Source organism: Chiloscyllium plagiosum, chromosome 26, assembly GCF_004010195.1.
Source record: "Chiloscyllium plagiosum isolate BGI_BamShark_2017 chromosome 26, ASM401019v2, whole genome shotgun sequence".
Taxonomy (NCBI): Eukaryota; Metazoa; Chordata; class Chondrichthyes; order Orectolobiformes; family Hemiscylliidae; genus Chiloscyllium; species Chiloscyllium plagiosum.
Genome location: NC_057735.1, coordinates 22,014,688 through 22,029,025, shown reverse-complemented (window position 1 = coordinate 22,029,025; position 14,338 = coordinate 22,014,688). Strand labels below are relative to the sequence as shown.

Below are 14,338 nucleotides of genomic sequence, written 5' to 3'. Positions count from 1 at the left end.
TCAATTGACAGTACCAAACAAAACATCCTGAATAATGATTGGAATCCTGATTAATGGTAATGTAGTTATTAAGTGCACCTTTCCTTGTAATGTTATTTCACACATGATTTCAGATATTAACATTATTTCACACATCATTTCAGATTAGTTTTGACAATAATTACCCAGTCTTTCATTTCTTTTGTCCATTTCCAGATATAAGTGGAACAGCTACACTCTGTACACATCACTGTGCCTCTAATGCAGTTCTCCCTCTTTCCCCAGCAGTCATTAGCTAACTTAGTACAGGTTGAGATCAAAGCCAGACTCTCTGCAATCTGTATGGCTCAATTAACCTGCCAAATCATTCAGGCAGCTTTATCTGCTCCCGGAGTCAATTTTTTATAGGCTGCAGAGATAGGTCACAACCCTTACAGTGACGGGTAGCATGATTTTTCAGCACTCATGTTCAATGTAGTTTTTTTTCCTTCATTTACTATCTCATTTTAGATCAGCTTTAACTTTCAGCATCCACACTTCAGCTGCTTTGATTTTTCCCATAGGTTAAATGGCAAAAGTATACATCTTTAATCTAGCTGTCCTCTTGTCTAAAGAATGAATTAGCTCCATTGAGAAGATGCTGTATATTCAGAATGCTGTGCTACCTTTTCAACCAGCAGCATTGCATTCCAAAGCAAACAGCTGCAGCAGAGGAAACTAAACTTCTCAATATCAATGAACACAGATACGAATCTTTAACTCCTCATACATGTGGCCATTTCTAGGGAATTTCTATTACGTTTGCTATTGTTTTACAATTAATGGAAAATTCATTGACCTGAGAATGCAGGAGGTCAGCTTGTGGAATCTGACTGAATTGCTTTATAAATTTAGAATAGAACGGAAGCAGCTGCTAAGAAGGAAACATTAAACATAAGAAAACTTTTCCTTTCTCCCACTGTTGCAAAAGAGAACTTGGCAAATGCTATAGGGTAATTAATCGAACTTCATTTGAGCTGGTAACAATCGACAGTTGAATGACAGTTGCACATTTTAACATTTTGTTCTGGTTCTGTATAAACAGTAACTTCCTTCCAACAAAAGCTGCACTTCCTAGCTCTTGGGTGTTAAAAATAACAATCTACTCCTCCCCCCCTCCCCCAGTGGATTAGTGAATAAACGTAGGCTTGCTGTGGCTCAGAACCATCTTGATAACAGGAAGGTTAGATCTTCATCATTTTGGGTGGTCATAGAGGTCTAAAATTAGCCTCATTGCCCCAGGCTGAAAAAGCATGGGAATAAAGAGAATTAGTTAAAGCATGAGTCCATGGACAACAGTAAATGTGATAACTGAACTTACTCATGTTGTTTCCTAAGGTAAAATAAGTTGTTCATACTCACCATCAAGGCTAGAACATAATGAGTGCCAATTTGGAAGAGGAACTAAATAGCTGCAAGCAAGCACCGAGCAGGTCTCAAAAAAAGACTGACCGAGTTTCCTTTTTCCTTTCATTAGTTGTAACTAACTGACTGTCTTCAGAGACATTATATGAATACAGGTTCTTTCTTTATCCATTTCTCTCTTTCTAATATTCTTAGATATTGGCATAGTGTTCTAATGCCATATTATCAGGAATGATTGCAAGAAACTACAGAGTCGTGAACAGAGTCCATTCTATCACACAAACCAGCCTTCCATTTATTGACTCCATCTATACTTCCCGTTGCCTCAGGAAAGCAACCAACATAATCAGAGACCCCTCCCATCCCAGTTGTACTCTCTTCCAGAAGATATAAAAGTTTAAATACACAGATTCACAATGTGAATGCATTGCTCAAATGTTAATGTTGATGTCTCTCTCTGCACCTTCTCTGCTGCTTTAACAATGTATTCTGCACTCTGTTCTGCTACCTGGTGGACTTTGGTACCATCAGTTGAACCCACACTGTTGGCATCAGTCTGCATTGCAAACCAACCATCCAGCCAAATGAGTAAACCAACCTATGCAAAGTAGTTATGGACAGGTTGAGTGAATGGGGAAAAAACAGCGGATGGAGTATAATGTCTCAAAATGTGAATTTACCCACTTAGGCAGAAAGATAGTAAAGCAGCATGTTGCTTAATTGTAGAAACTGTAGAACTCAGATGTACAGAAGGATTTGGGCATCCTGGTACATGAATCACAAGAAGTTAGTAATTCAGAAACAGAGAGGTATTCGGAAAGCAAATAGAATGGTGTGATTTATTGTAAAGGGAAATGGAATTGAAAAGTAGAGATGTTTTTGTAATAATTTTACAGAGTACCTGCATAGTGTGCATTTTTGGTCTCCTTATTTAAGAAAGAATATAGATGCACTCGAAGTTCAGAAAAGGTTTATAAAACTTAATCCTGAGATGAGAAAGTATCTTTTGGGAAAAGATGGATAGCTTTGAGCCTGTGTCCATTGGATGTTTGGAAGAATGAGTGGCTCTCTTATGGAACACCAATGATTCTGAGTGAAATTCTCCTCGTCAGACAGTGGTAGTGGCAGAGTGATTGAATATCTTTAAAAGGTACAGATGGATAGATGCTTGCTAAAAGGGAGTCAAGGGTTTTCAGGAGTAGGTTGGAATGTGGAACTCAGGTTACAATCAGATTAGCAATAATCTTATTGAATGTCAGAGCCAAATGGCCTACTCCAGCTCCTAGTCTGTAAGTCTGTTCTGAAAAATGTTTTTGTTTACACTTTGACAGCAAATTGTACTCCAAAATCTACTTTATCAAATACTTCAATTAGTCTACTAGTCACTTTTCAACTGTCCTAACTGCAGGTGTTCCATCCTTAAATTATTTGGTAAGCATTCGATAAAATTGCTCACCAACACTGCCATTTCACATACCACTCAGATTAGCAAAGAATTCCATGTCATGGAGATGATATGCAAACATTCAACTTACTTCATTTTGCCAAGTGACCATAGGAGAAAATAAAGTTATCCTATTCATCAGTGTTGAAGCCAAACCCAAGTACTCTTGATATTCCAATATGTGACATCATTCAATTCCGACCGTTCCCCTCCAGCCTACATTTCCCTTGTGCTCTTTTCTACTTAATCTTTCCTTCTCTGATCCATGTTAGCTAGCAGCTGTGCAAATTAGTCATACACAGTACATTATGTTAATGGTAGAAACAGACAGGAGGGATCAAATGCTAAGTGGCCACAGAATTATTACTGGCACTTCAGCCTGAATATATTCCCACTGCCTATGGTTCAAAATCATGGTTTTCTCACTGACATATTTGAACAAAAAAAGGTTTACAATCCAAATCCTCTTCAACTTGTGTTTTGTGACAGTGTAGCCCTTTTTATGCAGTTGTAGATTGACCTGAATTACTATTCAGAACTGAACTTTTCTATCTTGCTAGGCTTTTCATACATCTCCGGGAGCTCTCCTTACTTTGGCTTCTTTTCATGAGTGAAGAATTTTCGGGATGAAAATATGTGCACCCTAATTTTTAGACCATATTATAGAGTCATATTCATAGAGGTCTACAGCACAGAAATATTTTGTTTTAAGCCATTTGTACAGAGCTTCCTTTAGCAAGAAAACTTCCATGGTAGAAATATGCTCATACTTTACTGGTAGATGGTAATGATCATTCAGCTTTCACATTTTCATATCTATGTAGGATTCACAATCCCACTACTGATGGTAATAGAAGTTGAAAATTTACACGAATAGATTCTAGATTACATGATTCTGGATTTACTACAAAGTTGAAGTTTCATTTTCGTGTTTAATGATAATTCAAAAACTTAGGAAGTCTATTGATTCCTGCATCGTGGTGATATTTGAATTCCAGTGGTTTACAACTTTCACATCATTCATTGGTACGCATTACTGTCTGGAAAGGATTTCTCTTGATTTTATCCCTTTTCTCCCTTTTGAAAGAAGTTGGCTCACATTGGGTTAGAATTATAGGTGTGGATACTGTCATTTTGAATTCATAGTGACAGTTTGCAAATTATTCAATTATATGGAGTATCCCAATCAAGCCCAATCTGATCACTTGGTGTTCACACTTATCACAGTTTGCAGGAAGGTTCAGTAGATATATAAAAGCAAAATACTGCAAAATGCTGGAAATCTAAAAGAAATGCAGAGAATGCTAGAGAAACTCAGCTTGTCTGGAGAATCTATGGAGTGAGAAATAGATTTAATGCTCTGGTCAAGTATGATTCTTTGTCAGAACAGTCCTGAAGGAGTCAATGGTCTAGAAACATTAATTCTGTTTCTCTCTGCAAAGGTGTTGCCTGATGTGTTGGGTTTCTCCAGAATTCTCTGGCGTAGAGTAAGTAGACAGGTAGATATGTGGAAAAGTTCCTTACTCTGGTCATTGAGGCTAATGAGAGTTGCCTGGCACTGCTGCAATTGAGATCAGCTAACACAGCAAAAGACAAATAACATTCTAAGATTGAAATGTCCTAGTAGTTAATTATTGCAATTAAAATGTATTATGCATACACTCACAAACTTGTTAGATCTGGCCTGCCAAGGATTGAGAACATCTTTACTTTTATCTTCAAAGATTTCTGGATTCTTGTTTGAAATACTCAGTGTTGAAAATGTCCATTTAAAGTATTGTATACATGTTATTCATGTTTACAGAGAAAATAATTATATTTATGTTATTTACAACAGTGCAAAGCTGATGGCACCTATGAAATCAAAACTGAAGTCGTTACCATAATAATGTTCCATGCTTATAACTTAACATCTAAAATAAAAAAGTATTTACTAAAATACTCCTGAGACTTAATCTGAAGATTTTCTTATGTTTTATTTTGGTTTCTTTTGAAGGGTTGTTTTTAAAGTAAGACAGACTCCATCATGCCAGAGGCAGGTGCATTGTAACTGGATCCACGCACAGGGGTTTTGTGTTTTACACAATTCACTTGCAGCCATCTGCTGTGCCGCATGTACATGTATACATTTTGTGAACTTTCAGAACTTCTGGAAGTCTGCCATTATGCTATGGATTACAAAACTTTTAACTCCTGTTGGTTGACTCCCAGCTTTCTGGATAAATGTGGTTCAACTATACTGTTTCAAGTATAGCTGGCAGTCAGAGAGTTAGGAAGGACATCGAATTCTTGTTATTCACACAACATTGAACTTTAATCTTCATTACACAACCTAAAGGCGGCTAACTAGCAAAGGTTTATCAGTTGAGAGTAGTTAATTAGAGTTATACACATTAAATCACTACCTTGGGAAATAACCATTTTGCATTTCTTTTTATTCATTCACAGGATGCGGGCATCTCTGGCTAGACCAGGATTTATTGTCCATCTCTAATTTCCCAGAGAGCGGTTAACAATCAATCACATTGATGTGGATCTGGTCACATGCAAGGATGACAGATATCATTGCCTAAAGAACATTAGTGAACCAGATGAGTTTTTTCCTACAATTGACAATGGTTTCATGGTCAACTGTCAATTTAATAAGAACATATATCATATAATTAAACCTGCAAATATAATCATGGTATTTTACAAAACATAACGAGGACCCCTAATATTCCATCACCTGTTGGAATATTAGCCTTTCAGTAAAAATGTTACACTTCTATTAACTGGAATTCTGTATTCAGATTAGACACGGAACCCCAGTAAAGACATGCTAACCATGTGGGAACCTACTACTTATACCCACCCAATCCAAAAAACAGCTATTAACCAATTTTATTTTCTGTCCTTCAACAAGCTTGCTCTCAATTTGCCACATTCCCTTTAAAAACTTAATTGTATGAACAAAGCAGTGCCTTAATGAACTCTTGTGAAAATCTGCACTGCATTCACAACACATTATAAAAAAAGAAATTGCAAACGTTTGAAGTCCTTTCATGCTGGCCATTTAATATACATCATATTGGTCACTTTATGTATGACCCTTCTAACACTTGCCTTTTGAAAATGGCCCAGTGCAGATTTACTTTATTTGATCACTAACTTTCAATGTCTCTCCCACTCCTATTGTTGTAGCTCAATTCATTGATTCAGCCTCCACACCATAGCCCCAACAGTTATTCCTGTCCAAATGAACCTAATGATAGATAGTGTTGAGAACATGGTAATAAATTTTATCTTGAATGTCAAGGAAGAGAAGTCAGAATCTGGTCTTTAGGGACCAAGATCCTTAATGCCTTCATTCAAAGAAAAGCTGCTTAATGCAGCAACTGCCAACAAATAAAAAGCTTTGGTAATTTATTAACTGAAATAAGAATTCTGATCAACATACTGATGAGGTTTTGCATCTGTGACTGTACCTTGTTCACAGTTCTTGCCTCCAAAGCCCAGGGGACACTCACAACTGAAGGTCTCCCATCTGTTCACACATGTTCCTCCATTCTTGCACGTGTTTGAATCACAGAAATTCCACTTTGCAGAGCACCCTACAAAAGGAAAGATTAGGCTCAGCTCGTTGTACCAACACATTTATTGTAAAGCACTGTCATCTATTCCTTAATTTCAAAAGTGAGAATTCAGCTCGCTCTTTGTGGCAGAACAAATTATAATCCTTTTAATTTCAGAGTGAAAGCAGATAATTTCTTCTTCTGCAGGACAATTTACATTTTTAAATGTAAACCACGAAAATAACCGGAATTAGCATTGTGATACACAGTACACATACCTATTTACTACAAGGCATTATTATTTTTGCCTTTAAATAAACTTTCCTTACTCTGTTAGGTTTTCCGATGTGATATGCAAGGAAAGAAAAAACTCTGACCATAAGTTCTGCCAATATTATTCCCAGTCTGACCACAGAGAGATGCTTACCTTTTATATTTTCTTTTTCTGATGCTGCTTTACCCTTCTGGCAAACTCAGTACACTGGAAACTCCAATGTGTTACATCATAATGGTTTCTCTAACTTACCTGACACTGTGCCATTATTTGCTATGAAATCAGCCATATCAATTTGCTGGTTATCTATAAACAGGTTTTTCATGCATCCCATAAATTCATGATTCTGAAGAGGAAAGTCCTCAGGCAAGTTTGGAACTCCACCAAGAAGCAAAGGACCTGTCAAATCCAGAGACCTGAGAAACAAAATCAAAAAATAGTTTAGGCTGTTCTGAATACAAGATCCTTCATCCATAGGCTGAATTTTACCAGTTAGAGATGATCATGTGTGGGCAAAGCTGTACATATATAATGACGTATGATAATAATGCACAAATCTTTAACTAAAGGTGAACTACCATAACCATATATTGCCATGAAATCTTGATTAATATAATGGAATTGAGATGTGGAGATCATATAGTTTGCTCAATATTAATATTCATGATGTAATATAAATAAAGAAATATTGGATGATTTTGTGCATGGGAGAAATGAACAACAATTAATAATTGAACTATTATACATATTTGACATATGCAAAGTTTTACTAAGAATAAGTTGCAATAGATAATTCAATGATTTGGAGATGCCGGTGTTGGACTGGGGTGTACAAAGTTAAAAAATCACACAACACCAGGTTATAGTCCAACAGGTTTAATTGGAAGCTCGCTAGCTTTCGGAGCATCGCTCCTTCATCACTACCACCGGATGAAGGAGCGACGCTCCGAATGCTAGTGAGCTTCCAATTAAACCTATTGGACTATAACCTGGTATTGTGTGATTTTTAACTAGATAATTCAAGTTGATGGTCAGTGACTTCTGCCAGAAAGTGAGAATGTTTGGATATTCCCATGTTTAGCTATAATTCACTCCAATGAAATTGACTATTTACAGTCACAGCCAACATCACAACTCAGCTGTTTAACCAGCAGGGTGCCCTATCTTCAGAAAGGGCAGAATCGAACAGGGACAAAAAAGACAATTATTTGCAGGATTAATGCAAGAATTCTCCTTTTCATTTACAACAATCACAAGAAGAAAAAAATATATTTGGTACTGCTACCAAGTCAACATAGCCAAAGCAAATACATAGTCCAAATACCTACCTGGGAGATATATGGATGGGTTAAGTTAGTAGAATATGCTGAGGTTAGAAATTAGGCTAATCCAATTGAAAACGAAATGCCGTATTCCATGGAATGAAATTATGAAAGATGCAATGCATCTGAAACAGTGCAGCTGGATGGTATATTACTCACATGACTATGACAGTCAGAGTCATAAGGTCTACAGCACAGAAAAAGGCCCTTCAGCCCATTAAGTCTACACCAGTCCAAAACAACAACCTAACTATGCTAATCCCATTTTCCAGCACTTGGACCATAGCCCTTGTATGCCTTGACATACTATGTGGTAATAATTGATAGTCAGTCCCATTCACTGATTTTTTTTCCATCTGTAGATATTAAAATATATGCAACTATATAATTGATAAGTTACACATTATAATGCATTTGTGGATATTTTCATAGCATACGTTAAGGGCAGTCTGAAACACATTGGTGAGGGTTAACTGTGAAGACATGAGCCTGGACATTTCCACTATTTCACATTAACGCTGTTGGTGATTACCATTGCCATCAAAATAAGACAGACTGCAAGTGTCACACTACAGGTGTTTTTCTTTCCTCAGAGCTAAGATGATCTTTGCACCTTCCAGTCGGCCAAACTTAGAATTATAGTGAGCAGTGTGTTTATTCTCTACATGCTTCTTTGCCTCTGACTGCCTATGAGTCGCCTTCCCTTTCTTCATCATGAACAGCTATGTCTTTAACTACCTAAAACCCACGTGCTTAATTTATCTTCTTCGCCACCTCCCTCTCCTCCTTTAAGATTCTCCTGAAAATCTTCTCTTAAATCAAGCTTCTGGTTGTGACTATTTTTCTGTTTGCATCTCTGTCTGTTTTCCTTACATGGTATTGAAGTCTTTTGGGATAATTCATTTAAAAGAGTTACACTATTTCCATGGTTGTTCTTTAGACTAAAGTTGGGAATTTTTGCGCAGTTAATTGTGCTGGCTGAGTCAATGGGGTTGAAAAAAAACTTTATGATGTTCTTGTTGGCTGTGAATAATAAAGGGAAGTATTATCACGAGCTTATTTCGTATTTTTAAATAATCTTACTTTTTTGATCCAGATTGTGTTCCTTGAGCTGAACAGGAATAATTCCCAATGAAACTGCCAAAGCGCAATGCAACAGAAGTGTCACAGTCGTCAACAGTAACCACGGCAACCTTTTGCTCAGAAGGTCCTTGAGGAACGCCTGATTTCCCTATAACTGGCTGTAGAGAGAAAAAAATAAAAATACTGTCGTAAGTTTTGAATGTCACAGTTAATGCAGGAGTGTATGACAAGGAAGAAATATCATTTATATTGTGAATACCATAAGTGGTTAGCATTCATCTACTGTTCATTTTGTAAACACTTTACATCATCCCAAGCAAATTGTGGCCCATCCAAGCTAAAAATACCTGGAATTGCACACAATCAGAAATATTCCTATAGTTCAATAACTTTAGTGCACAAAATGGAACTCAAAATGTTTAATTATGATGTCAACATGACAGCCTGATGTCAATTTTAAGAAGTCAGTCAAAAATACTCTATTTTACCAAGTGTCCTTAGATAGATCCCAGAAACAAGAAGGTATTATGTCGCATGCTGATTTTGTTAATGTCTTCTGACAAGATGGTGCACCAATTGTGCCCTGTCATTTACAGAAAATTAATTATATGAACAATATCGGAGATAAGACTCTCAATCATGCTCATAACCTTTCAAAAAAGCAGTTGCTTAAAATCGTAAGGGAAACAGGTTTTGGTGATCTCAGTTAAAACCCATGCATTTGTGACACCGTATGAGAAAACTAATTCTGTGCAGAGAATTGAAATTTTTGGCTTTTAAACATACATTTAATCTTGCCCTTACTGATTACATTTGTATCAAAAGATTCAAAAATTTGGTTTTCATTAGCAAACTTTTGAAATAAGCGGTTACAAAAACAATCACAAACCATTATGATCCTTCATTAATCACTTATGTCACAGAATATACAATTGAATTAATTTAGAGAATTCTGGGTGTTTCTTGAAATAGTTTGATCTTGAATCAAGGATCAGTGGACAGAACAATATTTCCAGTATTCTTTTCTGATTGCTGGCCTGTCTCAACTGCACAAGACCCTTTGCCTAGCTTTGTGGATTCTATTCCATCCTGCTGGTCCCTATATTCTTCCAGTAATAACTTGCTCCAGACGAGGGCGAGAAGGTAACGCTGAAGTGCCAGCTTTCATATGAATAAGAGTGACACTCTTAATATGGCATTGTTCAAACAATTATAAATGTGCTACTTAATTACAATAAAACTTTTACCAGGTGCTGGGGCCTGGATTTGGAAGAAATATTGAAACTTAGTTCTAAATTCTATTTTCATTCTCTTGACTCTCATCTTTAACTCATACTGTGTGTCTTTCATGTGCTTTTCTCTCTGTATATCTCTGTGTAGTTCACAGAACTCATCTCTTAGGAAAGGAAGACAACATCTGAACTATTAATTGTATGTGAAAGCTTCTGCTGGGAGAATGGAATGTGGTGCACAAATCATTGATGTAAACCTCACACCCGAGAGAGAATGAATACATGTATCCAGTATACACTAACAACAATAATTGAGATTAATATGTCACCTGTAAAGTAGTGAAACATTATTGAAGTGTTACATAGATGTACTACCAACAAAGTTTGACACTGAGACACATGAGGAACTATTTGAAAGGATAACACAAGCAAGTTTTGAGAAGATTTGTAGCTCAGGCTGAGGTTCTGAATGCAGGATTGCTCGCTGAGCTGGAAGGTTCGTTTTCAGACGTTTCATCACCATACTAGGTAACACCTTCAGTGAGCCTCTGGATGAAACTCACTGCTTCATCCGGATGCTCACTGATGATGTTATCTAGTATGGTGATGAAATGTCTGAAAATGAACCTTCCAGCTCAGCGAGCAAACCTACATCCAGACAACCCAAGGTTAGGCTTCAAGGAGCATCGTAGGAGGAGAGTGAAGTGACGTAAGGAGGTTTAAAGTGAGAATTGAAAATGGTCAAGAAAATAGTGTTTGGAATCAGAGATGTTCAAATTGTCTGAACTGGAGGAGCATAGTAAGAATTGTCAGACTGAAAGAGTTTGGAGAGTCAGGGAGGGATGTTGCACGGAAGGTTTTGAAAACAGGTATAATTTAAGTAGAAAACTGTGTTTATTTATCAAAACAATCACAAAGCTCTCACTTTGTTACACTAACAGATACGAGACATTTCTGAAAATTGCTTCAAATTGGAATTTCATAAAATAAATATAAAACGCACTCTTCAAAACCACTTCAGACATTGCGTTCTGATTCTCGCCATTCCAAACACTTTAACCACTGCAACTTTTAAAGTAGTGATTTTGTTGTCTATTAACTAATTCATGCTTAAAATGCCATGTTATCTTTCTTAAAATATAGGCCTTTTTCCAGTAAAAAAAAAGTTATTTTTCTTCCATGACATGCACCATGATTTATATCTTTTCTTGCTTACCTTAGATTGATCATGTATCATACCTCTGGGAAGTTGGGCTGCCCAATTGCTAATCCTGCTCTACAGATGATTCCTAATACATAAATAACAGCTGCTCAGTTCAATTTGCACTCAACTCTGTCCCATTCCTTGACATCCTGCAATTAGCAATTCACCTCATCTGAAGTCATTCAAAGAAACCCACATTGCACCACTTTTGCCACAATGGATGAAGTCCTCGGTCGCATTAGCGGTAGGATTTTTCAGATGTGGGCTTTCCAAACCCACCACATGGAGTGAGAGAGATGAATGCCTTCCCACTGATCAGAATAGTCATTCGATGTTGCAAGTGAGGATGGAAGTAGCACCTCAGAAAGTTGTTGGCTAATCTGATTGGTAGCACAAAGCAGCCAGCCTGTGGCAGCAGTGACCAGGACTGGAACTATTTTAGTCTCAGGTCCTGAGATCAGGTTCAATCGAATTTTGAGGGTATTATAAGCACAGTGGCTCAGTGGCTAGCACTGTTGCCTCACAGCACCAGGGTCCTAGGTTCAATTCCAGCCTCAGAAGACTGTGTGTGGAGTTTGCACATTCTCCCCGTTTCTGCGTGGATTTCCTCCAGGTGCTTCGGTTTCCTCCCACAATCCAAAGATGTGCAGGTTAGGTGAATTGACCATGCTAAATTGCACATAGTTCTAGGTGCATTAGTCAGAGGGAAATGGGTCTGGGTGGGTCAATCTTTGGAGGGTTGGCGTGGACTGGTTGGGCCGAAGCGCCTGTTTCCATATTGTAGGGAATCTAATCTAATCTACTGCAGAGAGGCAGGAGTGAGGGTGACAATGTTGGAATGTGGGGTTCAGAAAATATGAAGGAAAGGTCAGGAGGGAAAGTTGCAAAAGTAGGAACAGACCTTTGATGGGAGGGGTGGGGACCAATGTGGAAAATGGGCCCTTGAGAGAGTCATCATCCTCTTCCTGCGAGATGCTTGAGCAAGGTGGCCAAGTTGAGGTGGGAAGCAATCCTTAGAAAACAACGATTCGCCACTTAAGCAATACAATTGCGGCAAAGTTGGGTGGTTGCCTTAAATCTTGCTCTCCCTAAGGAAATTGTAGATATTTTGAGGGAATGGGTGAATAGTGTTAGGAAGGCTACGTCTAGAATTCAATAGCTCTTCCACATGAAGGGAATATAAAATCCAGTCCTAGGTCATTGTTTTCTATTAGTCTAATTTATTAAAATATGTTTGGTATGTGCATCATGCAATACTGAACTATTAAAGCTGCATAATTCCAAAATAGTGTGACTCTACTGCACATTCATCAAGCAAAGGATATACAATAATATTTGTAACTTCCATATACTTTGCTTTCTCTGAATAATCTGTAGACAATGATAAGAAAACATGCCTTATTTTGTAGAAGACTGCCTCAATAGATAGCATTAATATAACCTGAAAGTATGTATCCCTTCAGGATAAACATTTTTCATCCAATGCAGATTAAAATGGTTAACTAATTAGAAAATGACATTGGTCAACTGTACTTATTAAGTTAGCTAGGGCTATTAGTACAGGTTCAGCAATGTGCCTTAAAATTATTATAGTATTATAGAGTCATAGACTCAGAGATGTACAGCACGGAAACAGACCCTTCGGTCCAACCCGTCCATGCCGACCAGATATCCCAACCCAATCTAGCCCCACCTGCCAGCACGTGGCCCATATCCCTCCAAACCTTTCCTATTCATATGCCCATCCAAATGCCTTTTAAATGTTGCAATTGTACCACCCTCCACTATATCCTCTGGCAGCTCATTCCATACACGTACCACTGTCTGTGTGAAAAGGTTGCCCCGTAGGTCTCTTTTATATCTTTCCCCTCTCACCTTAAACCTATGCCCTGTTCTGGACTCCCTGACCCCAGGGAAAAGACTTTGTCTATTTATCCTAACCATGCCCCTCATAATTTTGTAAACTTCTATAAGGTCACTCCTCAACCTCCGACACTCCAAGGAAAACAGCCCCAGCCTGTTCAGCCTCTCCCCATTGCTCAAATCCTCCAACTCTGGCAACATCCTTGTAAATCTTTTCTGAAGCCTTTCAAGTTTCACAACATCTTTCCGATAGGAAGGAGACCAGAACAGCACTCACTATTCCAACAGTGGCCTAACCAAAGTCCTGTACAGTCGCAACATGACCTCCCAACTCCTGTACTCAGTACTCTGACCAATAAAGGAAAGCATACCAAATGCCTTCTTCACTATCCTATCTACCTGCAACTCCACTTTCAAGGAGCTATGAACCTGTACTCCAAGGTCCCTTTGTTCAGCAACACTCCCTAGGACCTTACCATTAAGTGTATACGTCCTGCTAAGATTGGCTTTCCCAAAATGCAGCACCTCGCAATTATCTGAATTAAACTCCATCTGCCACTTCTCAGCCCACTGGCCCATCTGGTCAAGATCCTGTTGTAACCGGAGGTAACCTTCTTTGCTGTCCACTACACCTCCAATTTTGGTGTCATCTGCAAACTTACTAACTGTACCTCTTATGCTCGCATCCAATTTAGGTACAGATTTCACTTTGGAGCTGATAATGATTGCACAGCATCAATCCAATGACTTTCTTAGCATTTACAAAATTATTCATAAGCTAATATATGTACAGAACTGAGGATTATTTACACAAACGTTATGCCTTTATAACAATAAGCTGGCCAAACCATCCATAAGAATCTATTTACAAATATAAGTAACAACCAAATTACATCAAGGGACAATATCGCTTGTGGGGATAATATCACTGTGAGAAAACTAATCTTTGCCTCTTCTGTTGCTGCCATGACACTAATGC

At 37.9% G+C, this 14,338-nt stretch overlaps 1 protein-coding gene across 1 annotated transcript in view; it reads right to left on the bottom strand.

The window, feature by feature from the left end:
* Nucleotides 1-11,529, bottom strand: part of LOC122562939 (cadherin EGF LAG seven-pass G-type receptor 2-like) — a 94,893-nt gene extending 83,364 nt beyond the window's left edge. The window contains exons 1-4 of the mRNA XM_043716241.1: nt 11,509-11,529; nt 9,061-9,218; nt 6,908-7,071; nt 6,295-6,420 (exon numbers count right to left, since the gene is read on the bottom strand). Of these exons, the coding sequence (XP_043572176.1) occupies nt 6,295-6,420; nt 6,908-7,071; nt 9,061-9,218; nt 11,509-11,529 (469 nt within the window). The remainder of the gene's footprint in view (nt 1-6,294; nt 6,421-6,907; nt 7,072-9,060; nt 9,219-11,508) is intronic.
* Nucleotides 11,530-14,338: the final 2,809 nt, after the last annotated feature.